The 24499-nt window shown below is 39.8% G+C and overlaps 1 protein-coding gene across 1 annotated transcript in view; it reads right to left on the bottom strand.

The window, feature by feature from the left end:
- The window catches only part of LAMA2 (laminin subunit alpha 2), an 804877-nt gene that overhangs the window by 19898 nt on the left and 760480 nt on the right, over positions 1 to 24499 (bottom strand). Inside the window, 3 exon segments of the mRNA XM_044002871.1 lie at positions 11242 to 11437; positions 12496 to 12672; positions 23724 to 23872. Coding sequence (XP_043858806.1) covers positions 11242 to 11437; positions 12496 to 12672; positions 23724 to 23872 — 522 coding nt within the window.

Raw genomic sequence — 24499 nt, 5'->3', positions numbered from 1 at the left:
TGACTCATCAGAACATGGGGAATTTCTTGTTGAAAAGGGAAATTGTCTTCCCTCCCTCCCTTTTTCCCTCCCTCTCTTTCTCTCTCTTTTTTTCTTTTGTTAAGCTAGGCTAAACAGAAAAAGCTCATCAACATCAGGTAAAATGCTTTAAGTGTTTTGAAAATGCTTTTAAGTCCCTCTTTATGGAAATGAATTCCAATTCTCTGCCCTCCCCCCACTGGATGGCTTGTTTGGGGGCTAGCTATAAAAAGACACACAGTGGCAACAATCTCCACTGATACTCAAAGAGCAGTGGGTAGAAATGTTATTCATCTGCACTAATGAACCCCATTTGGGATGAATATACAGCACCTTCCCCTAGATCCATTGGCTAACTGCATAAAATAGCACAGATGGAAAAGTCTTAGGAGCTTAATGTCTCAGCTGCCCATATTACAAATAGGATTGGGGTGGGGGGCATATCTCTTCATGCATTTGAGATATCTCCATCGCCAAGGAAAATAGCCCCAATAATACACATACCTTTTCACCCTGCTAAGGTCATCCCTGCAAATTCTGTAATAGATTCCTGCCTGCAGTGAGTGAATCCAAGAGAGGGCAGAATTTGATTAAACTGCTCCAAACTCTCTCTGCAATGACACAGATTCACAATTCTCTTTGAAAAGGGGATGATTGAAAAAGTCAGGTAAGAATGAGGAATTAGGGAATAATGGGTGGCCTGAAGGAATATCACCAGGAGGTTATTTTGATGCTGCCTGCTGCCCTCAAAGTCTTGTAGATTGTAACTTTAAATAGAAAGATAATTATGAACTTCTCTACTATAAAAAAAAGACAAAGTGACATTAGTATTATACAAAACCTTTATTTGATGTGTCCTAGAGAATACCTGTACCTTCCCCAGTCTAGGCCACCTGGATGCTTGAGGCTATAGCAACTGTTGTTGAGAATGTGCCCCTGAGAGCTAGTGGTGTGTACTTTGCATTCTCTATGAAACAGGAAGCTAGCTGATTCTGACCTAAGAGGCCACTCCCTGTCTCTGTGGAAAAGGCAAGATTTAATCATCTTATTATCCCTGTTTGGAAAAAGGGCAGAGGTTTTATAAAGATCATCAGAACTCAGGTGTTCTTCACCCCACTACCTCCATGTTGGGAGGGATAATCATTTCAGCATAATTGATTTTCTTTGTTATTTCTGGGCATTTGAAAATGTTATTTTGAGAAAGGGCTCTTGGGTTTGTTTCACCAGGGTGCCCAATAGGTCCATGACAAAAAAGTTTGAGAATCTGTGATTTAGGCAGTTCCCACAGACAATGGAAACTCTGAAAGAAGCTTTCACAGAATACCGAGGCAAAAGATGTCAGGAACCCCGTGGGTTTGACTTCTGTAAGCAGTCTGGCCCCAAGAAGCAGGAAATAACATGAGGCGGAAGCAGTGGTTAATGAAACACTGTTCTCAGATTAGTCAAGGTCATAGCAGATAAATAATGGCAACTGACAACAGGTAACTCTGAGTGTTATTGCCAAAGTAGGAAACTATTAACTTCTTTGCTTTTGTGGACCCCTCCCTGCAACTACTGAACAGGAATCTAAGTAATGACATTTAGTAAATCTGCTTTCATTTCCCTTAAAAACAAAATTTGCAATTGTACTCATAAAGTGAGAACTGCTTTGTACAAGAGGATTTGTATTGTGCATCTAAATCCTGGGTTTAAATTGTGGGGGTATGGGGGTGGATCTTTACTAAATCTCTAATCAGAGGCTTTCACTGGTGAGACTTTAGGTCAGTCAATAAGTCAATCATTAAACAGTTATTAAGCATTGACTACATGCTAGGTAATATGCTAAGCACTAGGATCCAATAAGAGGCAAAAGACAGTCCCTGTCTTCAAGCAGCTCCCAATTTAATGAGATTAGATGCCCTGGCTTTTCATGGGTAGGACATCTGTCGCTTATGTTTGAGCTAGACAGTCGGTTAATTTGGAAGAGGGTCAGTGCCACTCCATCTATCAGTTTCTACATAAGCAAGGTTTTGGTTTTCTTTACTATGGTGGTTACCATCTTTATAAGGCATTTTCCTTTGGGTGTCCCTCTCTGTTTTCTTGACTCCCCACTTTACAGATGGGGGCTTGTAGAACATTCATTTTATGGTACCAATTAGTAGGATTATAAGTGTTAGAGCTCAGGGGCAGCTAGGTAGTACAGTGGATAGAGCACCGGTCCTGGATTCAGGAGTACCTGAGTTCAAATCCAGCCTCAGAAACTTGACACTTACTAGCTGTGTGACCCTGGGCAAGTCACTTAACCCCAATTGCCTCACCGAAAAAAAAAAAGTGTTAGAGCTGGAAAGGGTCGTAAAATCATCTAGGTCAATATTTTTCTTTAGAAATGAGGAAACTGAGATCCAAAGAGGAGGTACAAGGTCAGAAAGGTAATAGACATCTGATTTAACCATGGGTCCTCAGGTTTTAAATATAGGGCAAGGGTTTTCCTTGTTATATTAAAGGAGAAGCAGAATGTTCCCAAATATTAGAAAAAACCCAGAATATTTCATCATCCAAGATTGAGGGCTAATTCTCTACCTTGAATAAATATAGATTTATTTTTGACACTTACTATAGAAATCAAAAGGGATTGTAGTGAGGCAATTTAAAGGGACCATTCATTTCAATGCATATTGTGAGATGCCTTTACCTCCTTAAGATTAACACAAAGTAAAAGGAAGTACACCAGTTTCATCATAGAGAGGTTTTGTCCAGCTTGCTTCGAAAGCACGGACTTTTTAAACCCCCTATTGCAATGAGTATCTTTGTTACAGGAGTGCAAATCAATCTCATCGTGTTACAATTCTGCCACCTTGTGGTCATAATTCAAAAGTGCTGCTAATGTAAGGGGGAAAAAGACAATACAGAGAAAATCAGGACACAATGTTTACTGTTTAGTTGTCTCATCCTGTAGGATGCAAGGCCATGAGCCAACTGAATAGATACTTGGGTGAAGATTCTAAATCTGGCAAAGTGACTAACCTCGAGTGGCTTAGGTGGCTGTGGAGAACAGGGTAGAGACAATGAATGCTGTTCTAGGGAATTGTTTACTGACGTAGCCAGAACCATTGATGGATAATGGAAAAAGTAACTTTTCACCCTCTGTGCCCTATTCTCATCATTTCAGGTCAGAAAGAAGAAATAGTCGTTTCCCGTTGCTGGTGGATGGATGACCTCGGTGAAATGAAATTTTGATCTCTGTCTAGCATTTTAGTTAGTTAGCAAGCATTTGTCGGGAACATCTGGGGTGCAGAGTAACAGGCTAGTTGTGAGTTTCATGCTTCCAATCTGAGTTGAACAAGATGTATCTTTGAACTTGTCATTAGAATTGCCAAGTGTTCAAAGGGCAGGGAAAACCTATCATTTTCTCCGTCCTAGATTTCATAAACTTGCTAATTGTTTTGAGATAAAAATAGTTATAGCAAGTGGTATCTTCTTCTATGATGTCCTCCAATAAATAAATGAGCAAATGCTGAGATTTAGTATTTGGTGCTTTTCACAACACTACTTTTAATATTTTAAAGAATGATGACCAGGAAGCTAGGTAGCACAGTGGATAAAGCACCAGCCCTGGATTCAGGAGGACCTGAGTTCAAATCTGGCCTCAGCCACTTGATACTTACCAGCTGTGTGACCCTGGGCAAGTCACTTAACCCTCATTGCCCCACAAAAACAAAAGAAAAAAAAAGATGACACCTATTGTTTGGTGGGAAATTAAAGTATGGCCAATTCCCTGTGCATGAACTGTTGAAAATTATGGACACAGCAAAGCCTTCTTTGTACAGTTGGGACAATTGAATGAATAAAATAGAACTTCTCAAAGTACTGTGTCTATTATCCATTTTGCCTTTAAATACTCATCAGTGTCTAGACATATTTGCTCTTTGTTCAGGAAAATGCTGGACTAACTTTTAAAACAGCAGCATCAGTCCCCACAGAGAAATAGCTTTCATGCCCACCCAATACAGTGATACTTCTAATGTACTCAGCTCAATCCTTTCCCCACTTTAACATTTCAGCCTCTTGACAGGTTAAAAGTTCAACTTTCTGGGTATGTAAACTCACTCAAGCAAAGCAAGCCATAAACAAACACTTGGCACAAATATAATGCATACTTAAAAGGGACTAGTTAACCATTGGACAAAATGGGTCCCCCCACACCCCCCTTGAGAAGTAGGAGTTTGACAGTCTGAATATATACTATGGCCCCTGTGCTCAAGAATCAAAAGTGTCCTTCTGGGTTTTTTGACTATAATCAAGGAATTTTTAAAGTGTATTTCTCAGAATCTTGGTCTTCCCTCAGATAAGAATGGAGGTTTTATGAGAAAATATTGCTGCTGGTTTTAGTTCCCACTTAAAATATTAAATTTGAAAACATGAATGTTTCAAAAACACTTCGTTTGTGAAGCAATCTTTTTCAGTATGAAAACAGGCTTCATTTCCTCTATTTTGTTTCAAACTTTCCCAATTTTTCTTTATCCCAGGGGTATTCTAGATCACCAGGTCCTTCAGACTAGCTTTTGTAGGTTTGGCTAACATTATTCTGTGGTTGGAGATGTCTGGGAAGTGATGCCGGAATCTTTTGTATGGGATAGGACTGTTTCTAGAGCTTCTTGAACCTTTGTGTATGCTGTGGCATAGAGAGGCCTTTAGAATATGGTGAATACAAACAGCTATACTGTTTTGTGGTTTTTTTTTTGGGGGGGGGGACACAGAGAGGGGGGTGTAGGGCAGAGGCAGCTGCTGCTACAATGATTAGTAGATTCAAGTGACTCAGAGAGGAAAATTCAGGAAAAGGAGGTCTCCTAGCACCTGCACCTCAGGTTCATATGTAGGAAGTCTCCAACTTACAAACAAGTTGTATTATATATGTTCCTAATTTAAGACCATATGAGAAACTACTATTCTGGACTTAGTTCCATCTAACAAGGAAGAATTGGTTGCTAATTTTTTTTGAATTTAATTCCCCATTTATGAGCCTATTTTCTCTTTCTTTTTTGGTGAGGCAATTGAAATTAAGTGACTTGCCCAGGGTCACACAGCTAGTAAGTGTTAAGTGTCTGAGGCTGGATTTGAACTCAGGTCCTCCTGAATCCAGGGCCAGTGCACCACCTAGCTGCCCTGAGCCTATTTTCTTTTCTGTGACATAGGGATAATTATGATAGTGCCCCTACCTCACAGGGTTTTTGTAAGGATCAAGTGAGACTACACATACACATACACGTACACGTATACGTACACGTACACATACACATACACACACACATACACATTCATATTCATATTCATATTCACACATATATATACATACACATACATATTCATATTCATATACATATACATATTCACATATATATTCATATACATATACATATACACATACATATTCATATACATATTCACATAAATATTCATATACACATACATATACACATGCACATTCATATTCATATTCACATACACATACACATACACATACATATACATATACATATACATATACATATACATATACATATACATATACATATACATATTGTAATAAAATAATGGGATTTAGCAGATACTCAAAGGCCCACCTGGAAAGAACTCTAAACTGATTGAATTAAGTGAGAGTGATTGACTGCTGATTAGCCTACTTCCAGTTAACTAGATTGTAAGCACACCTGGCTGGCCCTTAAGAAGGTATTGTTCTCAGGAGCTAAGGACTTTGAACTCAACTCAAGACCACCATTAAGTCCAGTGAACCAATGGATTTGAATGATGCCTACCAATCAGCTTGAAGCAGTGTGTAAGGCCCGCCTCTCCTCCAGACCTATAAAAAGCTTCCACACTCAGTTTGGGAGCCGTTCATGATTGAAGCATGCTCGTGGTGGAGGACTTAAAGAAGAACCAAACCAGGCTGGAACTCTAGGCTAGATAGGCCTTTTCTTAACTCCATGTGTTCTCTTTTTTCTAATACCTGGTATGCTTTAATAAATGCTTAATGCCCAAAGACTGGTGCTAAAACTTCTAATTTAAGGCGACCACACATTTAGATTTTAAACGACACAATATACATATACATATATATGGACACATACATATACATAGAGATATGTGTCTATGTGTCTATGTATATATGTGTGTGTCTATGTGTCTATGTATATATATGTGTGTGTGTGTATATATATGTGTATATATATATATATATATATATATATATATATATATATATAGACAGAGAGAGATCTCCCAATATATATATATATATAGACAGAGAGAGATCTCCCAATAAAATGCTAGATACAATGATGATGATAATACCGATGAAGACTATGCACAGAAACTTATAATAGGAAGTCTTGTGGTGTAATGGTTAGATAAGCAGTCTCAGCATCAGGAAAATCCAAGTTTCATTCCTGCCTCTGACATATACTGGCTGTGTGACCTTGGTTAAGTCACTTAAATTCTCTGTCCTTCAGGTGACTTAAGATTTTAAGTTGCAAAGCAGGTGTCAACCTGCATTGGTATCTAGTGTTTCCTTACCAGAGTTCTCCATATCAATGAAATTACAGGTATGGTTTGTCCCAAAATGTATGGACTATTGCTAGAAGTGCTGGGGGGAAATAGCAAGTTTAGACAATATAGTCCCTATGTTAATGGAACTTATTGGGTCTGCTAGAGGATATCCCATGGTGTACTAATAAATGTTTACAACCAGCTCTCCCCCCAAAATGTACTTATGACACACTTCTAAGTTTAATATTCATTATTAGCATTTCTCCATTAATTTCTTAAGTCTAGACAATCATCATAAGAAAAACCAAGCCTTAATTTATAGTGTTTGCTGATTTTCAAGGTGTAACTGCTCACACTGAAAATTTAATGATCAATTTTCCTGAGCTGGTGTGAGCCAGCTCCAGAACAACTCTGAATATGTCACATTCAGCTCATTTTAACAAGCATTTGTTGTGTGTCTGGTAGTATTCTTTTTTTTTTTTTGGGGTGGGGCAGTGGGGGTTAAGTGACTTGCCCAGCGTTACACAGCTAGTAAGTGTCAAGTGTCTGAGGCCAGATTTGAACTCAGGTCCTCCTGAATCCAGGGCCAGTGCTTTATCCACTGTACCATCTAGCTGCCCCCCAGTCTGGTAGTATTCTAAGAGGGTACAAAGACAAAAAGGATAGCAGTCCCTGGCCTGCACTGCCATACAATAGCTATAATGTAAAATAATGTACATATATTATAATAAGCCCTAAACTAATATGGTGACTATGAGAATGGAGAGGGGGAAGAGATAGAAGAGATTTTGTGGATCTAGAATTGGTAGGCATTGGTAACTGCCTAGATATGACAGGTGAGGAAAAAAGAACGACCAATAACTAGATCTCAAGTTTGGAGTACTAGGTTAATGATGTCTTAGAGTGGGTAAGAGTTAAGGGAAGAAAAGCTGGGCATAATTATATATAATATATTCCCAAAGTTCAGAGAAATAGAAAACATAATCCCATGTCTAGACATTCTAAAAAGAATATAGCTCAAGAGAGATGGAGAGGGTTAGTGAGACACTGGGTCTCTGTAGAAGAACTCCTAGAAGAGTTTTGTCCTTTCTTTCTGTTCGCCATCCTCTATTTATCCTATTTATATCTTATTTGTATATAAAGATCATGTAAATTTTGCATATTGTTTCTCCCATTAGATTATGAGCTCCTTGAGAGGGGGGAAAATTTGGGGGTTTTTTTGGCTAGTTTTTCTATCTCTAGCACTTGGCACAACACCTGCACATAGCAAGTGCCTAATAAATGTTTATGGTTTGACTTCCTTACAATACAGGTTGGCAACTTCTCTGCATCTTTTTTTTTTAGTGAGGCAATTGGGGTTAAGTGACTTGCCCAGGGTCACACAGCTAGTAAGTGTGTGTTAAGTGTCTGAGGCCGGATTTGAACTCAGGTACTCCTGACCCCAGGGCCGGTGCTCTTATCTACTGCGCCACCTAGCTGCCCCAACTTCTCTGCATCTTGTGCAGAGTTGCCTAGAACACTGAGGCTAAATGCCTTGCCCAGAGTTACCTGTATGTGTCAGAGGTAGGACATGAGCCCAAGTCTTCTGAGCTCTGAGAATACCCTCTAATCACAATGCCGTGGTTGCCTCTAAGGGGGAAAAAGTGAAGGGAATATATACTTATCATATGTTATATTGCATTATATTACATGCCATGTCATAACATGCCATATATCATCTCATCTAATTATATTACATTGTCTGCTATGTGCCAAGCACTATGTTAAGAGCTCTCTTTCTCTCTTTTTAAAGAAATATTATCTCATTTGAGATTCACAAAAACCCTGCAAGGTAGCTGATATTTTTATCATTCCCATCTTGCAGTATAGGAAACTGAGGCAAAAAGAATTTAAATGACTTACTCAGGATCACAGGGTCAGTTAATGTCTGAAGCTGGATTTGAACTCAGGTCTTCCTGATCTGAAGTTTACTATATTGACTCAGCACTCTATCAATTGTGCCACCAGCTACCTCTGAGGGAATAAAGGGATAGAAGACTCCAAAATGTATAATTCTGATTTTCTATCATTAATAATTTCAAGGGAGGAAAGGGGATGACATTGATGATGTACCAGAAAAAGTATTCTATTTAGAGTCAGAGAATCTAGGTTTAAATCTCATTGGTGTTACTTATTACTTATTCAACTGGGCCAAGTTTCTTAATTCCTTAAGGCCTCAACTTCTTCATATGCAAAAGTAGACTAGATAATCTATAAGATTTCTTCCAGTTCTAAATCCTGTGACCTAAGGGGCATCTAGGTGGCACAGTGAATGGAGCACTGGCCCTGGAGTCAGGAGGCCCTGAGTTCAAATCTCACCTCAGACACTTATTAGCTGTGTGACCCTGGGCAAGTTACTTAACCCCAATTGCCTTAAACATCCAGGGTCATCTCCAGTCGTCCTGCACACACACACACACACACACACACACACACACACACACATACACACACATATCTTGCCACTGGACCCAGATGGGTCTGGAGGAGAGAGTGAGGTTCGTGACTTTACACAGCTTTCCCTCACTTGAATCCAATTCAGTGCAAGCTATGACATCACCCCAATGGTCCTCTTTGGGAATGAAGGACTAACAACAACCACCACCTATGACCTAAGTAAAGCAATGTGACTACATACAGAATGCTCTAAGGAGCTCATCATATGTGTTCACAAAAAGCAGAAAATACTGAAGGAGGCACACATAACTGATGACCAAAAAAGAAAAAAAAAGACATGAGAAGCTTAGAAAAAAATGTCCCAGTTAATAAATTGGTTTTTCTTATTCAGAATAAGAAGATTAACAAGGAAAGGAGATATCTCCATCAATATAGTTTCCCCTCTCCCAGGCTGTGATTCAACAGCAGGCTTTCTTATTGGACTTTTGAGTGACTAGGGCAATTTTTCTACTATAGTATGGTAGAGTGGGAAAAGCACTGGATCCGGAATCAAAGGGCTTGTGTTCAAATTCCAACTCTGCTGCTTACTACATGTGTGACCTTGGATGAAGTATTATACCTCTCCGGGTCTTGATTTCCTCATCTGTAAAATGAGGGGTTTGGATTAGATGGGCTCTGAGGTCCTTTCCAGCTCCATAGCTATGCTTCAGTGATGAACTGGTATAATGCTAACAGATCGAAGTGAGAAAACAGAATCATTTGATTCCTACTTTATTCCCCAACAAGAACAATTTTCCACCTGGAAGGAGTAGAATAAACATTGGTACAAAGGACATTAATGCCCCGGGAAGGCAAGGGAAGGAAAGGGAAGGCAAGAAGCATTTATATAACACCTACCATGTGCCAATCACTGTGCTAAGCACTTTCCAAATAGTAAACAGTAAGGGTGTGCTGGGGCTGCTAGGTGGTGCAGTGGTTAGAGTATTGGGCCTGGAATCAGGAAGACTTATCTTCATGAATTAAAATTTGACCTCATACACTTACTAGCTGTGTGACCTTGGGCAAGTCACTTAGCCCTGTTTGCCTCAGTTTCCTCATCTGTAAAATACTCTGGAGAAGGAAATAGCCAACCACCCTAGTATCTCTGCCAAGAAAACCCGAAATGGGTTCATGAAGAGTCAGACACGACGGAACAGCAACAACCACAAAAGGGTGTACTACATCTACTCTGTTTGAATGAGACTTTATCTCCAGGCTTACACAAATTACATCCTAGGGTAAATGGAAGACTTCGTAGGTGTTTTCAAGGAACCATTTACAGTGTTTTTGAAAGCTCACAGCCAAGAGGATAGGCTCAGAAAGTCATTTTAGGGAGGACATAATAGCTGTCTAAACTTGTGAAGGGCTGTCAGGGTAGAAGAGGGATGAAATTTTAATGCTCCAGAGGGCAGAAGGAGAACAGAGAGATGGAAGCCAAGGGGTGACATTTAAAGAAGCCAGAGTATTCACATATTTCTATGCATATTATGTCATCCCAATTGCATGTAACCTTCTTAACCTCTGGGGCTGTTTTGATTTTGTCCTGTCTTCACGTCCCTCCAGGGTCTCACAGACAGTCCACGCTTTAAAAATGTCAGTTGTTGAAACTGGAGAAAAATGAATGTTGTTGTTGTTGCTGTTGTTTTGAGATTCAAATCCTGCCTCAGAAACTTAGTTCCTATGTGACCGTGGACAAATCACTTTACCTTTCTTAGCCTCCATCTCCTCATCTGTAAAATGGACTGAGCAATAGCATTCTATTCACAATAGGATTGTCGTGAAGATCAAAGGATGTGTGTAAATGGTTTTGCAAACCTCAGTTCTCTATAAGTGAAGAAAGTCACTATCTATTGCCATCACCACCACCATCATTATTGTTCTTGTTGTTGAACAGTAGCCTTTTAGATCTACCTTGTAAAATGTCAGCTCTTATGGGTTGTTTATACTGAATGATTTGGAGGAAGAATAATGTGGAAGGTTATATCTCTTCCTATTTCAAGATGCTATGACCTGATGATCTGAGCTTTATCTAGGGAAAAAAGAAATATTAATCTCTTTACTCGCCAAATGTAATTTGGTTTGACTCAACCTACATATCTTGAGAGAGATGATTAGCCCAAAAAAGGAATAGAGTTAAGTAATAGTATTTCAGAGGCACCTATTGCTCCTCTGTGGTAATAATGCCATTGTTTCCATCTTGATACTTGAGTGAATGTAAAGACTTACCCGAGCAAGAGTAGGTGTAGGTGAGGGGAATATTGGAAAGGCTGGTGTGGTTTCTTTATCCTCTTCAAGGCCAGAATCAGGAGGGAAGACAATTTGTTCTGGAGTAACTTCAATCTCTCCTTCACCAGGTTTGTGATCTATACAGTGACCAATGTCTGCATTTTTGAAGGACACGGGTTGAGCAAAGTCCATCGGGCTAAAAGAACAGAAGGAAATGGCAAGATTTATAACTCAATTTGTTTGTCTTCCACCCTCACAGCAAATATTGGTCATTCTAGTTACTGCTTTGAAGTCCATTAATATAAATCTGCATTTGGCTTCAATGTTTTTGACTTTCTCCTTATCTGTTTCCCAAAGTTTATTTGTGCCTGGAATCAGATTTATTTCTCCCTTAAGAGGTAAAATTGAATGAATGAATAATAATAATAAAAAAACATTAAACACCATGTGCCAGATACTGCATTAAGCCTTAGGGAAATAAATATAGACACACAAGGGAATATCTACCCTGAAGTAACTTACATTCTAGGCTGGGGGTGGGGGGGAGAGGGGAGGCAATACAAAAGGGAAGATAGCTGGCACAGTTTGGAAATCATGCTAGCATGGTTCTGCACAATATAAGGCAAAAGCTCATTTATCAGAGCCAGGGATCTAGGGACAGAGTCCTTGTTCTAGTGGGAGAGGAATGAGGAAGATATGCATAGTGTAGATGGAATGTTTTAGAAAGGGAGGAAGAAGTATGGTGACCTTGTTTTAGTTAAGATGAAAAGTCCACTTATCAAGGTCTCTAGACCATTCCAAATTGAGGTGTGTTTGTGTGTGTGTGTGGGGGGTGGCAGATGAGGAGAATGGCCCAAAGTGGCATGGCTTGGAAATGGCTGCTAATCATTTGTGCCACGTATGACAATTCCTGCCACGTATAAAATGCCCCATGCATGCCACTTGGGGGAAATTGATGTAAAATATATACATGTATGATATTTATCCTAATATTATATATCATATATGTTTTCACCAGTTACGCTGCAAATGATCCCAAGGCAATAGTTATAGTGATCTTGGTACAAATAATAAAAGTTAGAGAATGGGGGCAGCTTGATGGCAAAGTGGGTAGAGCACTGGCCCTGGATTCAGGAGGACCTGAGTTCAAATCTGGCCTCAGACACTTGACACTTACTAGCTGTGTAACCCTGGGCAAGTCACTTAACCCCCATTGCCCTGCAAAAAAAAGTTAGAAAATGGAGGTTTACTTACATGGAGTTAATAACCAGGTTCCATATACAGCCTTCAAAAGAAGGGATAGTTCTGAGTGGGGGAGGTTGAAATGGAGAAGGAGCGCCTCCGACAAAGAGTTTTTTAATGGTAATAGTCTGTTCCACTGTTAGATTCTGCATATGCTTTCGGTCTTCATCCACTTGGACAGTAAACATGCTGATGAAATGTCAAAAATACAAATAAAAGATACATGAGGTTTAGAAATTGACTGTTTATGGCCATCCCTTTCCCCCTACCCATTGTAGCCATGAATGAACTGAAATGGGATGATTAGGAGCATTAAGCAAATGTTATTGTCTCTCAGGATCTCCTTGTTTGCCTCCTTCATTAACTCTCTCTAAGAGCTCAACAAGGCCAGACTGTGATGTTGCAGGAATATTATTCTCTGGTTGAGATGGCTGTTGTGGTCTGCAGCCTGATAACACTGCCGTGGTGAGACCTTAGACTTCTCTACTGTGAAATAATGTCTAATCTTACAGGGCTCAGTAGGTTTATAGCAGCGTAGGGTCACATTTGGTTTTCCTCTTTATTTCTTGGTTTTCGCTAGCTATTATTATCTTCTTGCTATGGGACAAACAGCACTCCAGAGTGCTTAGGTTGCATGAATACACAATGCAGCAAACATATACTGTACATTTTACAATGAATTTCAGCTGTCATTTGCCTATGCCTGAGCAGAGAGGGCAAGGAAGGAACATTATTGTTAATTTCCCGTCTTCAGTGACTTTCCATGGTGGACACTCATTGACTTTTCTTAATTGATTTCCACAAGATAAAAACAGATAGGGAGGTAATGGATTCATTTGCCAACAACATCAGCTCACATAAGAAAGGATTACAGAGGAGATGAAGAACTATAACTATAAAAATGATCAAATGTATGAGCTACAGGACCGTTACTGTCAAAGAGTAAGGACATATAGACGTGGAAGTTCATTATTTGGAGAGATTAAGGCAAGTAATGAGATTACTGAAAACTCTGCATTATAGGAGGGGCAAAAAAATCTGTGGGGATAGAAAACCTCGGTGGAATATGGGCTTCTAGTGCTTGGCAGGGGGGGGATGGGGAAATACATGTGGTGTACTGGAAAGAGCACTGACGCTAGAGCCAGAGGATGTGGGTTCAATTCTTATCTCTGACACTTTCTGCCTGTGTCATCTGGAGCAAATCATTTAACTTCCCTGGGCCTTGATTTTTTTATCCATAAAATGAGAAGGTTGGTTGAATTAGATGCCCTCTGAGGTCCCTTCTAGTATCTAATTCTATGATGATATTAATAATGAAGGCAGTGTATCGTGAGCTGAATTACTTTGGAGAGTCGCTGAACGGCATCTCTATCTTTGGGCAATGAGGCTGAGAGACACAGAAATTAAAAGTATCTTAAGTAGGGATAGATGTAGCACATCATGTTAAAAGCATGGCCAAACACTAAATATTTCATTGTTCAGTCATTTTTCAAAGTGGAAAAAAGAAGAAATTGTGTGGAAACAACAGAAGAAAGTGTCATCTACTCATTTTCCCTTGGACTCCGAAACAAAGCTTGTTGTTAGCAAAAATCATAGGTATGAAAATTATTGCCAAAAGGTTTTTTTTTCCCATTAATTCTAGGAAACTAGAGGCTTTTGGGTAACATGTGAATCATGATTAAGCAATTTCTCCTTTTCTGGATAAAAGCTTTTAATGAAGCACCTTATTTTCAGATGATCACATCTAATGCCAGAAGAAAAGATTTATCACAGCTACCCCTTTAAGGATTAGCCAAGGGGAAATAAACTTCCACTTCTTACTCATAGGTTCACTATATCAAAGCTTCTTAAACTGTGGGTCGCAACTCCATATGGGGCCACAAAACTGAATGTGGAGGTCACAACAAATTTGGCAACAATAAAACGTTAAGAAGCTTTGTTATATACCCATGCACCTGGGGTTGCATAAACATTTCTTGGGTGAAAACGGGTGGTGAGTGGAAAAAGTTTAAGAAGCTCTGAACAGGGGCAGCTAGGTGGTGCAGTGGATAAAGCACCAGACCTGGATTCAGGAGGACCTGAGTTCAAATCCAGCCTCAGACACTTGACACTTACTAGCTGTGTGACCCTGGGCAAGTCACTTAACCCTCATTGTCCCTCCCCCCCCCCAAAAAAAAAATCATTAACTTTCTTCAAGAGTAAACTCAGCTGCCATTTCCCACGGGAAGCTTTTCTGGAACACCTAGTTGATAGTAATCTCTCCTTCCTCAAATTATATTGTATCTATTTACCTATGTAAATTTAGTGTTTACTGACAGAATGGAAGATACTTGTGGGTCAGAATGATTTCTTTCATTATTTTATCCCCAGTGCCTTTCATGGAACAGGTGCTTAATAGATTTTGAACAACTATTCTTTGGACTCTTAGATTTTAATAGTCAACATTATATTGAATTATGTTTAAAAAGTGATTAGGTCCAGGAAGGTAAGAATAGGAGCAATGGGCAGACATAAAATGAAGGTAGATTTTGGCCTTGTAAGGAAAAACAACAACAACAACCACCACCACCAAACCATAATACTTCCTTTCAATGAGAGCTGCCTGAAAACTGAGATAGTAAATTTTCAGTCCCAGAAGTCTTTTAGATGAACATTGGATAACTGCTTCTCAGGAAGGTTATAGAGGGGATTCATGTTTTTGCCTCTATGATCAGTAGCTAAATCACTAAAACTTGCTTACGTTCTTGTTGACCTAATATTGAAAGTGTTTGATTAAGAAAGGAATATTTTTATTTTGCTATACTTATGATTATAAATCTTGAACTGACGGGACCTCAAAAGTCATCGAAGACCAATGTCTTTATTTTACATACAAAGGTTAACCTTGCCCAAGGCGTCTGGTGGACCGGGTGATAGGGCTTGAGACCCAGGTACAGTACAGGTGGAAGAAGTAATTTCACCATCTAGACTAAGTCAACTATGAAGATCCAGGAAGGCTAAGTTAACCAGGGAATGGAATCTATTTCAGGTGGCCCAGTCAGACCAGAGAATATGAGCTGAGACAAGAAAGAGCAGCTTCTAGGGGAAGCATAAAATTGAGGTAGAATAAGGCCTGAAACATCAAAGAAGAGACAGTTTTGGGGGCACTGATAAAGAATGATATTCATCACTTGGAGTTGGAGGGGGTTTCCTATCCATGCCCTCAGGTCAGTGTTATGGCTTGAATAGTCCTGTGAAAGGGCCATACTAGGGGGAAAAACCTGTCCAGGCCTCATGTTCTTGTGCTACTAATTGGGAACTGGAGAATAAATTTCGTATGATTGGAAGTTACAATCCACATACTTATTCCTTAAGTTCCTAAAAACACACTCAATGTGTGCATTATGTTTACTGGGTATCACAGGTGCCACAGTTCACTTTCATGGCCTCGCATAGTATCTGTTGCTTAAGTGCTTAGGAAAAAGGGGTATCCCATAAGAACATAGTAAAACCTCTTGTAATGTTTGATTGGGCCCCTTAGCTTTATGGGTTCCTTATAAAGTCTTTTTAAAAATACTCTCTTTAAGACTTAATAGGTTGGTGAACTGTTATGGGGAATCTGTGGAAGGGTATAAGGAGAGAATCCTAATCCTGTGGTTTTCAGCCTTCAGGTGTTCTAGGTGGTAGTGAACCTGGGAAATCTAGAGTATGAACCCTGTACATAGTAGCAGTCAGTCAAGTCCTCAGCTGGCTAGAATGGAAATAAAGTGGTATCAAGAGGTGGGAATGCACAAGAGAATTGTGGTACCTGTAACACCCAGTAACCTCAGTTCACAGAATGAGTGTTGGGAGGGCTTGAGGAAGAAATGCTTGGATTGCCAAGCCCAAGTCATACTCTTACCTTCTCTAAGTTCCCAAACAAGCAGGAAGCTCCCAATCAAAGTATTAGTACTGGTTTTCAACCCAACTGTGAGTCCAGAGAAAACCAAAAGAAAGAAAGTGATGAGTCAACACAGCTAGCTGACCTACTTGTCCAAATGGACGTTTTCTGCTTGGAGTATTTAATGTGACTTGACGCTACTTACTGCTGAGGTGACCTATCTAGGAGGGTAGGAGGGTCAAGTAGTAGCTTGTCTCTTCAATAATATGGGACTTATAAGTATCTCAGGTCCTTTTGACATTTCTATATAGACAACTTCGATTTGGAAGTGTACGGACACAAAATAGTGAGAGACATCAGTCTTGGGAATTTAACCACTGACACTGGTTGGAGGTACAAGGGAAACATTTAAATTCAATGATTTTGCAAGAGTGTACATGATGCTTTTCCTGGTTCTTCTCCTTTCTAGCTGCTGGTGTTCCACCCCCCCCCCCCAAGTTACTTTATATTTATTTGTATAATTTTCAAGGCTTTTTACAAATGATGACTTTTCAGATAGCCAAACCAACTGCTTTACTATTCCCCACTCATGTGATTTCATCTCCCACCTCTGTGCCTTTTCTATATCACTAGGAATGTATTCCCTCACCTTTGCCTCTCTCTTTTTTTTAAATTGTAAGTGAGGCAGTTGGGGTTAAGTGACTTGCCCAGGGTCACACAACTAGTAAGTGTTAAGTGTCTGAGGCCGGATTTGAACTCAGGTCCTCCTGACTCCAGGGCCAGTGCTCTATCCACTGCACCATCTAGCTGCCCCACCGTTGCCTCTTAAAATCCCTATGTTCATTTAAGATTTGGCTGAAGCATCACCTTCTATGTGAAACCTTTCTTCACTCCCCTAGCTGCTAGTCCGTTCCCCCATTACCTTGTATGTGCTTTGTGTGTCTTGTCTGTCTGTCTCTTATCTATCTCTATATTTATCATCTTTTATGTCCCCTGAAAGAATGTAAGCACTCCGAGGGTAGGTAGGTACTGTTTTGTCTTTGCATCTCTAGCACCTATCATAGTGCCTAGGCACTTAATAAAGGCATTTTTGATTGACTACTTGATTTAGTTTCAAATGAAAAGGAGTCATATCTCTTGTATAAGATTTTCTAAAAAGAAGAAATAAAGATTAGCAGTTGCAGTTCATGAAGAATGAATCATGGGGTTCCTAAAACCATATGTGATCTAAGGTGGAAGGCTTGGAGCAGAAGATAAAAGGGTAGGGATAAAACATTCTGCTGAGTGTTAAAATAAAGTGAGATTGGTTTCTCATGAATTTTGTCCATATGGCCTGTATATTTTGGATTGCACTAACATGATGCTGAAATTCCCATTTTGTTGCACAGTCAGGAAACACTATCTTTTTCTTCACTTAGGAGCAAACTTTCTAAATTATTCTTTATAGACTTCCTTCTTAAGTATCCTTTCCCAAATCCTAAGGGTTAGGTCTAGGGAAAGTAATGGTGGCACAGAAACAGGTTGTGAGGAGTAGCTCTAGGGTGAGACCACAGGGATGCTGACTGTTGGGCAGCAGGGAGGCAGCCTGAAATACAGGGCTCTGAGCCTGCAGTGGGTCCTCAGCAAAGTACTGTCAGTCCCCCAGATACTCTTCTATGTACTGATCCTTCCTCAGAACCTCATGCTGAAGACCAGCTATTGTCAGCATTATCCTCAGTGCTGGAACAAAGGAAAGACAAATAGGAAAGATGGAGCAGAGCCTACTTACTGCAAGAAGGACTGTTTCTTCTCCCCATCCCCACCCGTTTTTTTTTTTTTTGTTTATAGGAACATAGATTTAAAACTGGAAGTCATCTGGTTCAACTCTCTTGTTTTTCAGAGCAGGAAACTGAGGCCCAGGGAGGTGAAGTGATTGTTATTAAGGTCACATAGATAACACATGGCAGAACTAGGATTAGATCTGAAGTTCTTTCTTCATCATACTACACTGCCTCTTAGCTAGGTGGTGCAGTGGATAGAACACTGGTCCTGAGGTTGGGAAGACCTGAGTTCAAATCTCACCTCAGAAACTTACTAGCTGTGTGACCCCGAGCAAGTCACTTAATCCCAATTGCCTTAAAACACTGGGGCCATGTCCAGTCATTCTGATGTATATCTTGCCATTGGACCTTCCCTTTCTCCCTCCTTCCTTTAGTTTCCTTCAAGGCTCATCTGACTCCCGCCCCCACCACCCAGTGCTTACCTGCTCCAACTCTTTGCCTCCTCCCTCCCTCTCCCACCCTCCCTCCCTCTCCCCCCCCCCTCCATGTTGTCATCACAAATCAGTCCTCTCCTGCTACACTGTGAACACCTGAAAAGCAGGAACTATTTCATTTTTGTTCTTGTATACCTGACACCTAGCATATTGCCTGGGACATAGTAGGTGCTTATTGATTTATTGCTTGATTGACTAGTGTAAGAAAATAATAGGCTTTGCCAATGCCCAAAGGCCCCAGCTTGAGGAGATTGATTGGTTTGATTGAGATTGACTGACTTCACTGATTGACTTACTTAAAGTTAATTCAATCGAAACCATACCTGCCTGGCCCTCAAGAGGCTATGTTCTCATAAGCCGTGGACTCTGACCTCAATACAGGACCACCCTCTGGTCCCATGAATCAATGGATTTGGGCAATGCTAGCCAATTAACTTGAAGCAGTGTGGAAGGACTGCCTCTCCTTGGGATGCAGAGGAAGCTTGCTCTCAAAAGTTCTTCTCTGGAACAGGCTCACAGTGGAGAAATTGAGGAAGAACCAGGCAAGGCTGGAATGCTAGGCTAGATAGGCCTTTTCTTAGCTTTCTAACCCACTTTTTCTCTTTTTATTAATAAATGCTTAATGCCCAAAACTGGTGCTAAAGCTTCTAATTTATAAGTGCAATGATTGGAATGATGCCACCTACTGGAGACTTACTATAGGAAAGCTCCACCATGAGGAGAATGCCTCTGAGGGCAAGGCCATGCGGCTTTTCCTTGGCGTCGGGAAGTGACATTTGCTCATGGGTACTGTCTATCAAGGCTACCAGCCAATCAACTTGAGGAGCCTCCCATTTTCTGGGAGGGGACAGGAAGGAGGAAGGAGGGCCTGTGCAGAGAGCTCTGTCTCTCTTTGGGTTCCTGACTTCACTGTGGTGGTGGCGGCGGCAGAGGAAAACAGAGGAGTTGAGGAAAGATAGGATTGCCAGGTTGCAGGAATTCTGTTCTCAATCTTTCTCTTCTTTTACTATCTTTCAATAAACCCTTAAAAACCTAAACTCATTTTATCAGTAATTTTAGTCAGTTTCCCCCAAAACTGGGGGAACAGATTAGGACCCACATTTAGAATTTGAAATTACACATAAGTAAACCCTAGCTAGTTTTCCCTACACTTGGGACAGGAATAAGGCAACCACACATTAAATTTTAAACATCACACTAGGTTTTACAGTAAAGTAAAGGCACTCTAAATCCACATACCTCCTTGCATTGTTTTTGTGCCTGGAGCTGGGCAGGAAGGGGTTGGGGAGGACTGAGAGGTAAGGGGAAAGAAGAGAGGGAGCACCCAGAAGAGCTAATTAATTTATTCATCACCCTGAGTAAAACATTTATAGGACGGGGTAGCAGGAACTGGCCTTCCCTTGAGAAGAGAATTTTGTTATTGTGTCTTCTTTCTTCCCTTCCCTTCTTCTCCATTCTGTCCCCAAACTCCCTTGCTGAAGGTACTGCTACAGATTGGGAGATGGGGAGAGTAGAAGACAGAAAGGCAAGAGGAGAAAGGAGAAGAGACAAATGCTTTTTGTCTCCCCTCTAGAAGTGCCATAGGAGGTGTGGAAAAGTGGGCTCTATGGGGATACTGAAGCATCTCCTACTCCAAGTTCAAGGTTTTTCTGGGAATACAGACAGGTAACTGAAGTACAGTGAAGGCAACCTAGACAGAGCCTGATGATCTTCTAATAGAGATTCTTAAATAGAGGAAAGGAACAAAAAATATGAGGGTGGAGAGGGACGGACGCCCTAGTTCTCTGATAGTCACTAAATAAATGGATTCTATATATATACTAAAAAAAAAGAAATAAAATGGTCATTTTGCTTCCAATTCTAATGCATAACAGCTATTCTCAGTTCTTCTACTACAGTCCAAATAATGGGATGTTCACCCTTATTTGACCTGTAAGTGCTATTTGAGAAAATATGGTAGAAAATGTTTCAGTTTTAGCACCAAGTTCAGTGACTATACACTGATGTGTCCACTATTCTACCAGATAATCATCTGTGAACAACAAAACTGTTTGTTTATATGGACAATTAACTGAGTGAAGAGCTTTCAATGCACACTGTGCTTAATCTAATAAAAGCTGCATTGATGGCTTACAGCTGGGAGGTTAGATTCAATAAATCCCCTTTTTAGAAAAACACCTGTTCAGAGGACATCAGAGTGCAGAAACCTGGCCTCAGGGGATTCAGTGTGGCCTGGGATTGTCAGTGATAACTTCTTAGAGAGAATGAGCATGACATGATGGGGCAGGGAGGAAGACAGAGAGAGAGGGGTAGGAGAGAGACAGAGACAAGAGGAGTCAAGAGTAGGGAAGAGGAAAGAGGAGAGATTGCCTTAATATACAGGAAAGGCCTAAGTTTGAAGTCCTGCCTGTGACACATAAAATCTGGGTGATCCTGGGTAAGTCACTTAACTTCCAAGGGCCCCAGAAGCCATATTGGTAGCTGCAGTTTCATCATGAGGAGTTCCCTAACCAATGAAATCACAGGACTGGACTAAAAGAAGAAAATCTTTGAAAATTTTGTTACTAAAGCATTTTAAGAACAGTAAGTTTCAGGATTGTTTTTATGTTAGGGGTCATTAGTTTTTTTTCTTTCTTTCTGTGAGAAGTGGACTAAAATCAGACACAGGGCTTAAAATCTATTCAAGCAGACCTTTTTCAGGCTTTTAAAGCATGTCTGGGAAGCTAGGTGGCATAGCAGATAGAGTCAAAGTCAGGAAGACTCAGTTACTGGAGTCTGTCCTCAGACACTTACTAGCTGTGCAACCCTGGACAAGTCACTTTACCTTCTTTGCCTCAGTTTCTTCAACTGTCAAATGATCTGGAAAAGGAAATGGCAAACTATTCCAGTATCTTTGCCAAGAAAATCTCAAATGGGGTCATGAAAAGTCAGATACAACTGAAAATGACTGAACAACAACAACCACAAGGCATTTCTGGATTTATGCAAATTAAAAAAAAACATATATTAAGCATCTTTGGTAGGTGCCAAGGATAGAAACAAGGTGACATATTTAGGTCTAAGCCTTCAAGAAACTCAAGATGACATAGCCAAATTTCTCCTTAAAGTATTTGTCAGAATCTTAGACTAGTGACAGTAGCTGGAAGAAACTGATTGCAAAATTTTAGAACTGAAGGATTTTAGAGATTATATAGTTCAACCTCTTCATCATATAGAAAAGAACACTGAGGCCCAGAAAAATTAAATGACTTGACTCAGGTCACACAGGTAATAAATTCGAACCTAGATCTGATTTCCAATCCATAATTTTTCCAACTACATCATTATGCGTCCAGTTAGCTCACATGAGATTCTGACCAACCTTAAACCAGTAGTCATTGGGAATAGTTAGCTAGTCCTGATTAGATGGACTGCCTATAATTGTATAAGAGATTTAAACAAGGTAAGGCATGCAATTTCAAGTGTTCACAAACATTTATCGAGTATCTATTAGGAGAAAAAAACACCCATGCCAATCCGTAGAAGGTAAACATAGATAAATAAGATATAGGCCACTTTCCCAAATAATTCATTGTCTTCCTTTTTTTTCCCTAGCTCATGTAGTTCTTTGTCTGAAATGCTTTCTACTCTTCCTGCTTCTCCCATTTTCAATTACTTTAATTCCTGTCCTTTCTGCAAGGCTCTGCTCATTTGGCACTTGCTCCATAAAGCCATCCCTTAGTTCCTTTCCTCTTCCATTCCCTCGCTCTCTCTGGGAAATAAGATCTCCCTTCTCCAAACTTTCCTAGAAATTTGCTTTACTCTCCTGGTGATGATTATCATTTACCTTGTATTACAGTTTATATATATATATATATACATACACACACACACATATATACATATATATGTATATGCATGTATATGTATGTATGTATGTACACACACACACATATATATGCCATGTATTAGACTGGAAACTTGAGATCAAAGACTACTTCTTTGTATTCTGCACATTACCCAGGAAATTTAATAATATATTCTGAATGAATTAGACACATGCTATACATTAGCCTTTGCTGACTTGCCCAGTTCCTATGCATTGATGCTGTTAATTGTGTAAGTCTATTCCTTGCATTCTCTGATTACAACCAATTTGACTTCCAGTTTCTGGCTAAACATTCAATCTAACCATTTAACTGCTAATATGCTAGAGTAAGGTCTCCTACCTTACAATAAGACCTCAGGAAAGTCACCCTAAGTCTTTAGTTTTGTTTTTGTTTACCCGATAAATATGTAGACTAGCCTGATTTTATCCCTCCCGGCTATCAAAAGGAATACAAATATATGATACAGATGCTTTTTCTAACAGGATAAAAGCAAACTATGGAAATCTTTTGAGGAAATAAATAATGGGAATATACAAGGCTTACTCACTCATCCATAGGTCAGGAAGACAGCTTTCATGGGTTGGTAAGAAAGGAGTCATTCATTAATTTATACTAGTGTGAAAGGGAGAATGATTCTTTTTGTTTCCTCAGGCCTGCTCACTTTTAACGCAGTCCTTTCTGACTCTGAAGCCAGTAGACTATTCAATGTGCTTTCTAGCTTCTTGTAGAACAAATGATAAGTTTAGTAGCAAAGCTCCTAAGTGTCTGAATATAGATGAGAATTAATGGATGACTATTTAGCATTTTTTTTTACTGGACCTCTAATTCCACTGGAAAAGAGAACTCCAAGGAAGTAAATTGCTTCTACCAAGATCAGTACCCACACTACTATTTCTAATTTTACAGAGCTGCCTGGGGGTCCTGAGGCTTTATGAGACTTGCCCAGGGTCACAAAGCACTATGGGTCAGAGACAGGTCTTCAATCTAGCCCTTCCTGACTCTGAAGCCAGTACTACCCTGCCTCTCAGAGAGAGAACAATAAATTTAGGAGCGAAATCCTAAATGTTTGTTTGAGAATCAGTTGACAATTTTATATCGCTAAAGTATAACAGTTCTAAAAGAGGGAAAATTAAGTTTCTCTAAAAGCTCAATAAAAAGCAGCTAAAAATATACTGTTTTATGCAGTCTGATGTGAAGGCAGAAGCTTCCTTTGACTCCATCACTGGGTTGCAGTTAAGAACTATTTTGCTATTGTTACCCTCTGGTTCTTTCCACATGAATGGAATGTTCTCTCCCATCATGAAATGGAATTAGCTCTGGCTTGACCACGATCTTGCGCATGGTCCTCGCTCCAGTGGAGAGATGCACTTCCAGACGGCCTTTGTTCAGGAACATCGCATAATAGGCCTGTAGTGGGGAATGGACTGCTGGTTAGTTGAGATCATATGGCAATCAGAAGTAGCACTTAGTCACAGATGTGTGCAGAGAGGAATATGAATGCAGCCACTCTGGGATTCTATCTCTGAGGGAAGAGGGCCAAATGGCTCTTTACTACAGCAGACTTCCAAACAAGACAGGCATTTGACTCACACGCCTACTGTTTTTTACCTGCTATGTAAAGCCAGAAGGCCAGCAATGGTGTAAAAATCAGTATAATGGTCAAGATTCAGAGCACTGATACGTTAGGATGGATTTAATAATAATAATAATAATAATGTATATGATATAACTATACATGTAATAATGTAGTAATAATATATAGCATAAGGTAATACTGATATAATTGTTATAAAATATAGCATAATGATGTGACGTGGTATAATACTAATAGTCATTAATTATCATACACTGTAATAATAAGGCAATAATGACATAATAATAAGGTATTCATAGTAACATAGTATAATGTAATACATATGTAATAATAATAGCTAGTAATTATATATTGCTTTAAGATTCACAAAACACTTCATGTGTGTTTATCTCATTTGATCTTCACAGTAACCCATTGAAGTTGGCACTATTATGATCATC

Source organism: Dromiciops gliroides, chromosome 4 (assembly GCF_019393635.1).
Source record: "Dromiciops gliroides isolate mDroGli1 chromosome 4, mDroGli1.pri, whole genome shotgun sequence".
Classification (NCBI taxonomy): domain Eukaryota; kingdom Metazoa; phylum Chordata; class Mammalia; order Microbiotheria; family Microbiotheriidae; genus Dromiciops; species Dromiciops gliroides.
Note: the sequence above shows the minus strand (reverse complement) of the source record. Positions and strands in the feature narration are given on the sequence as shown.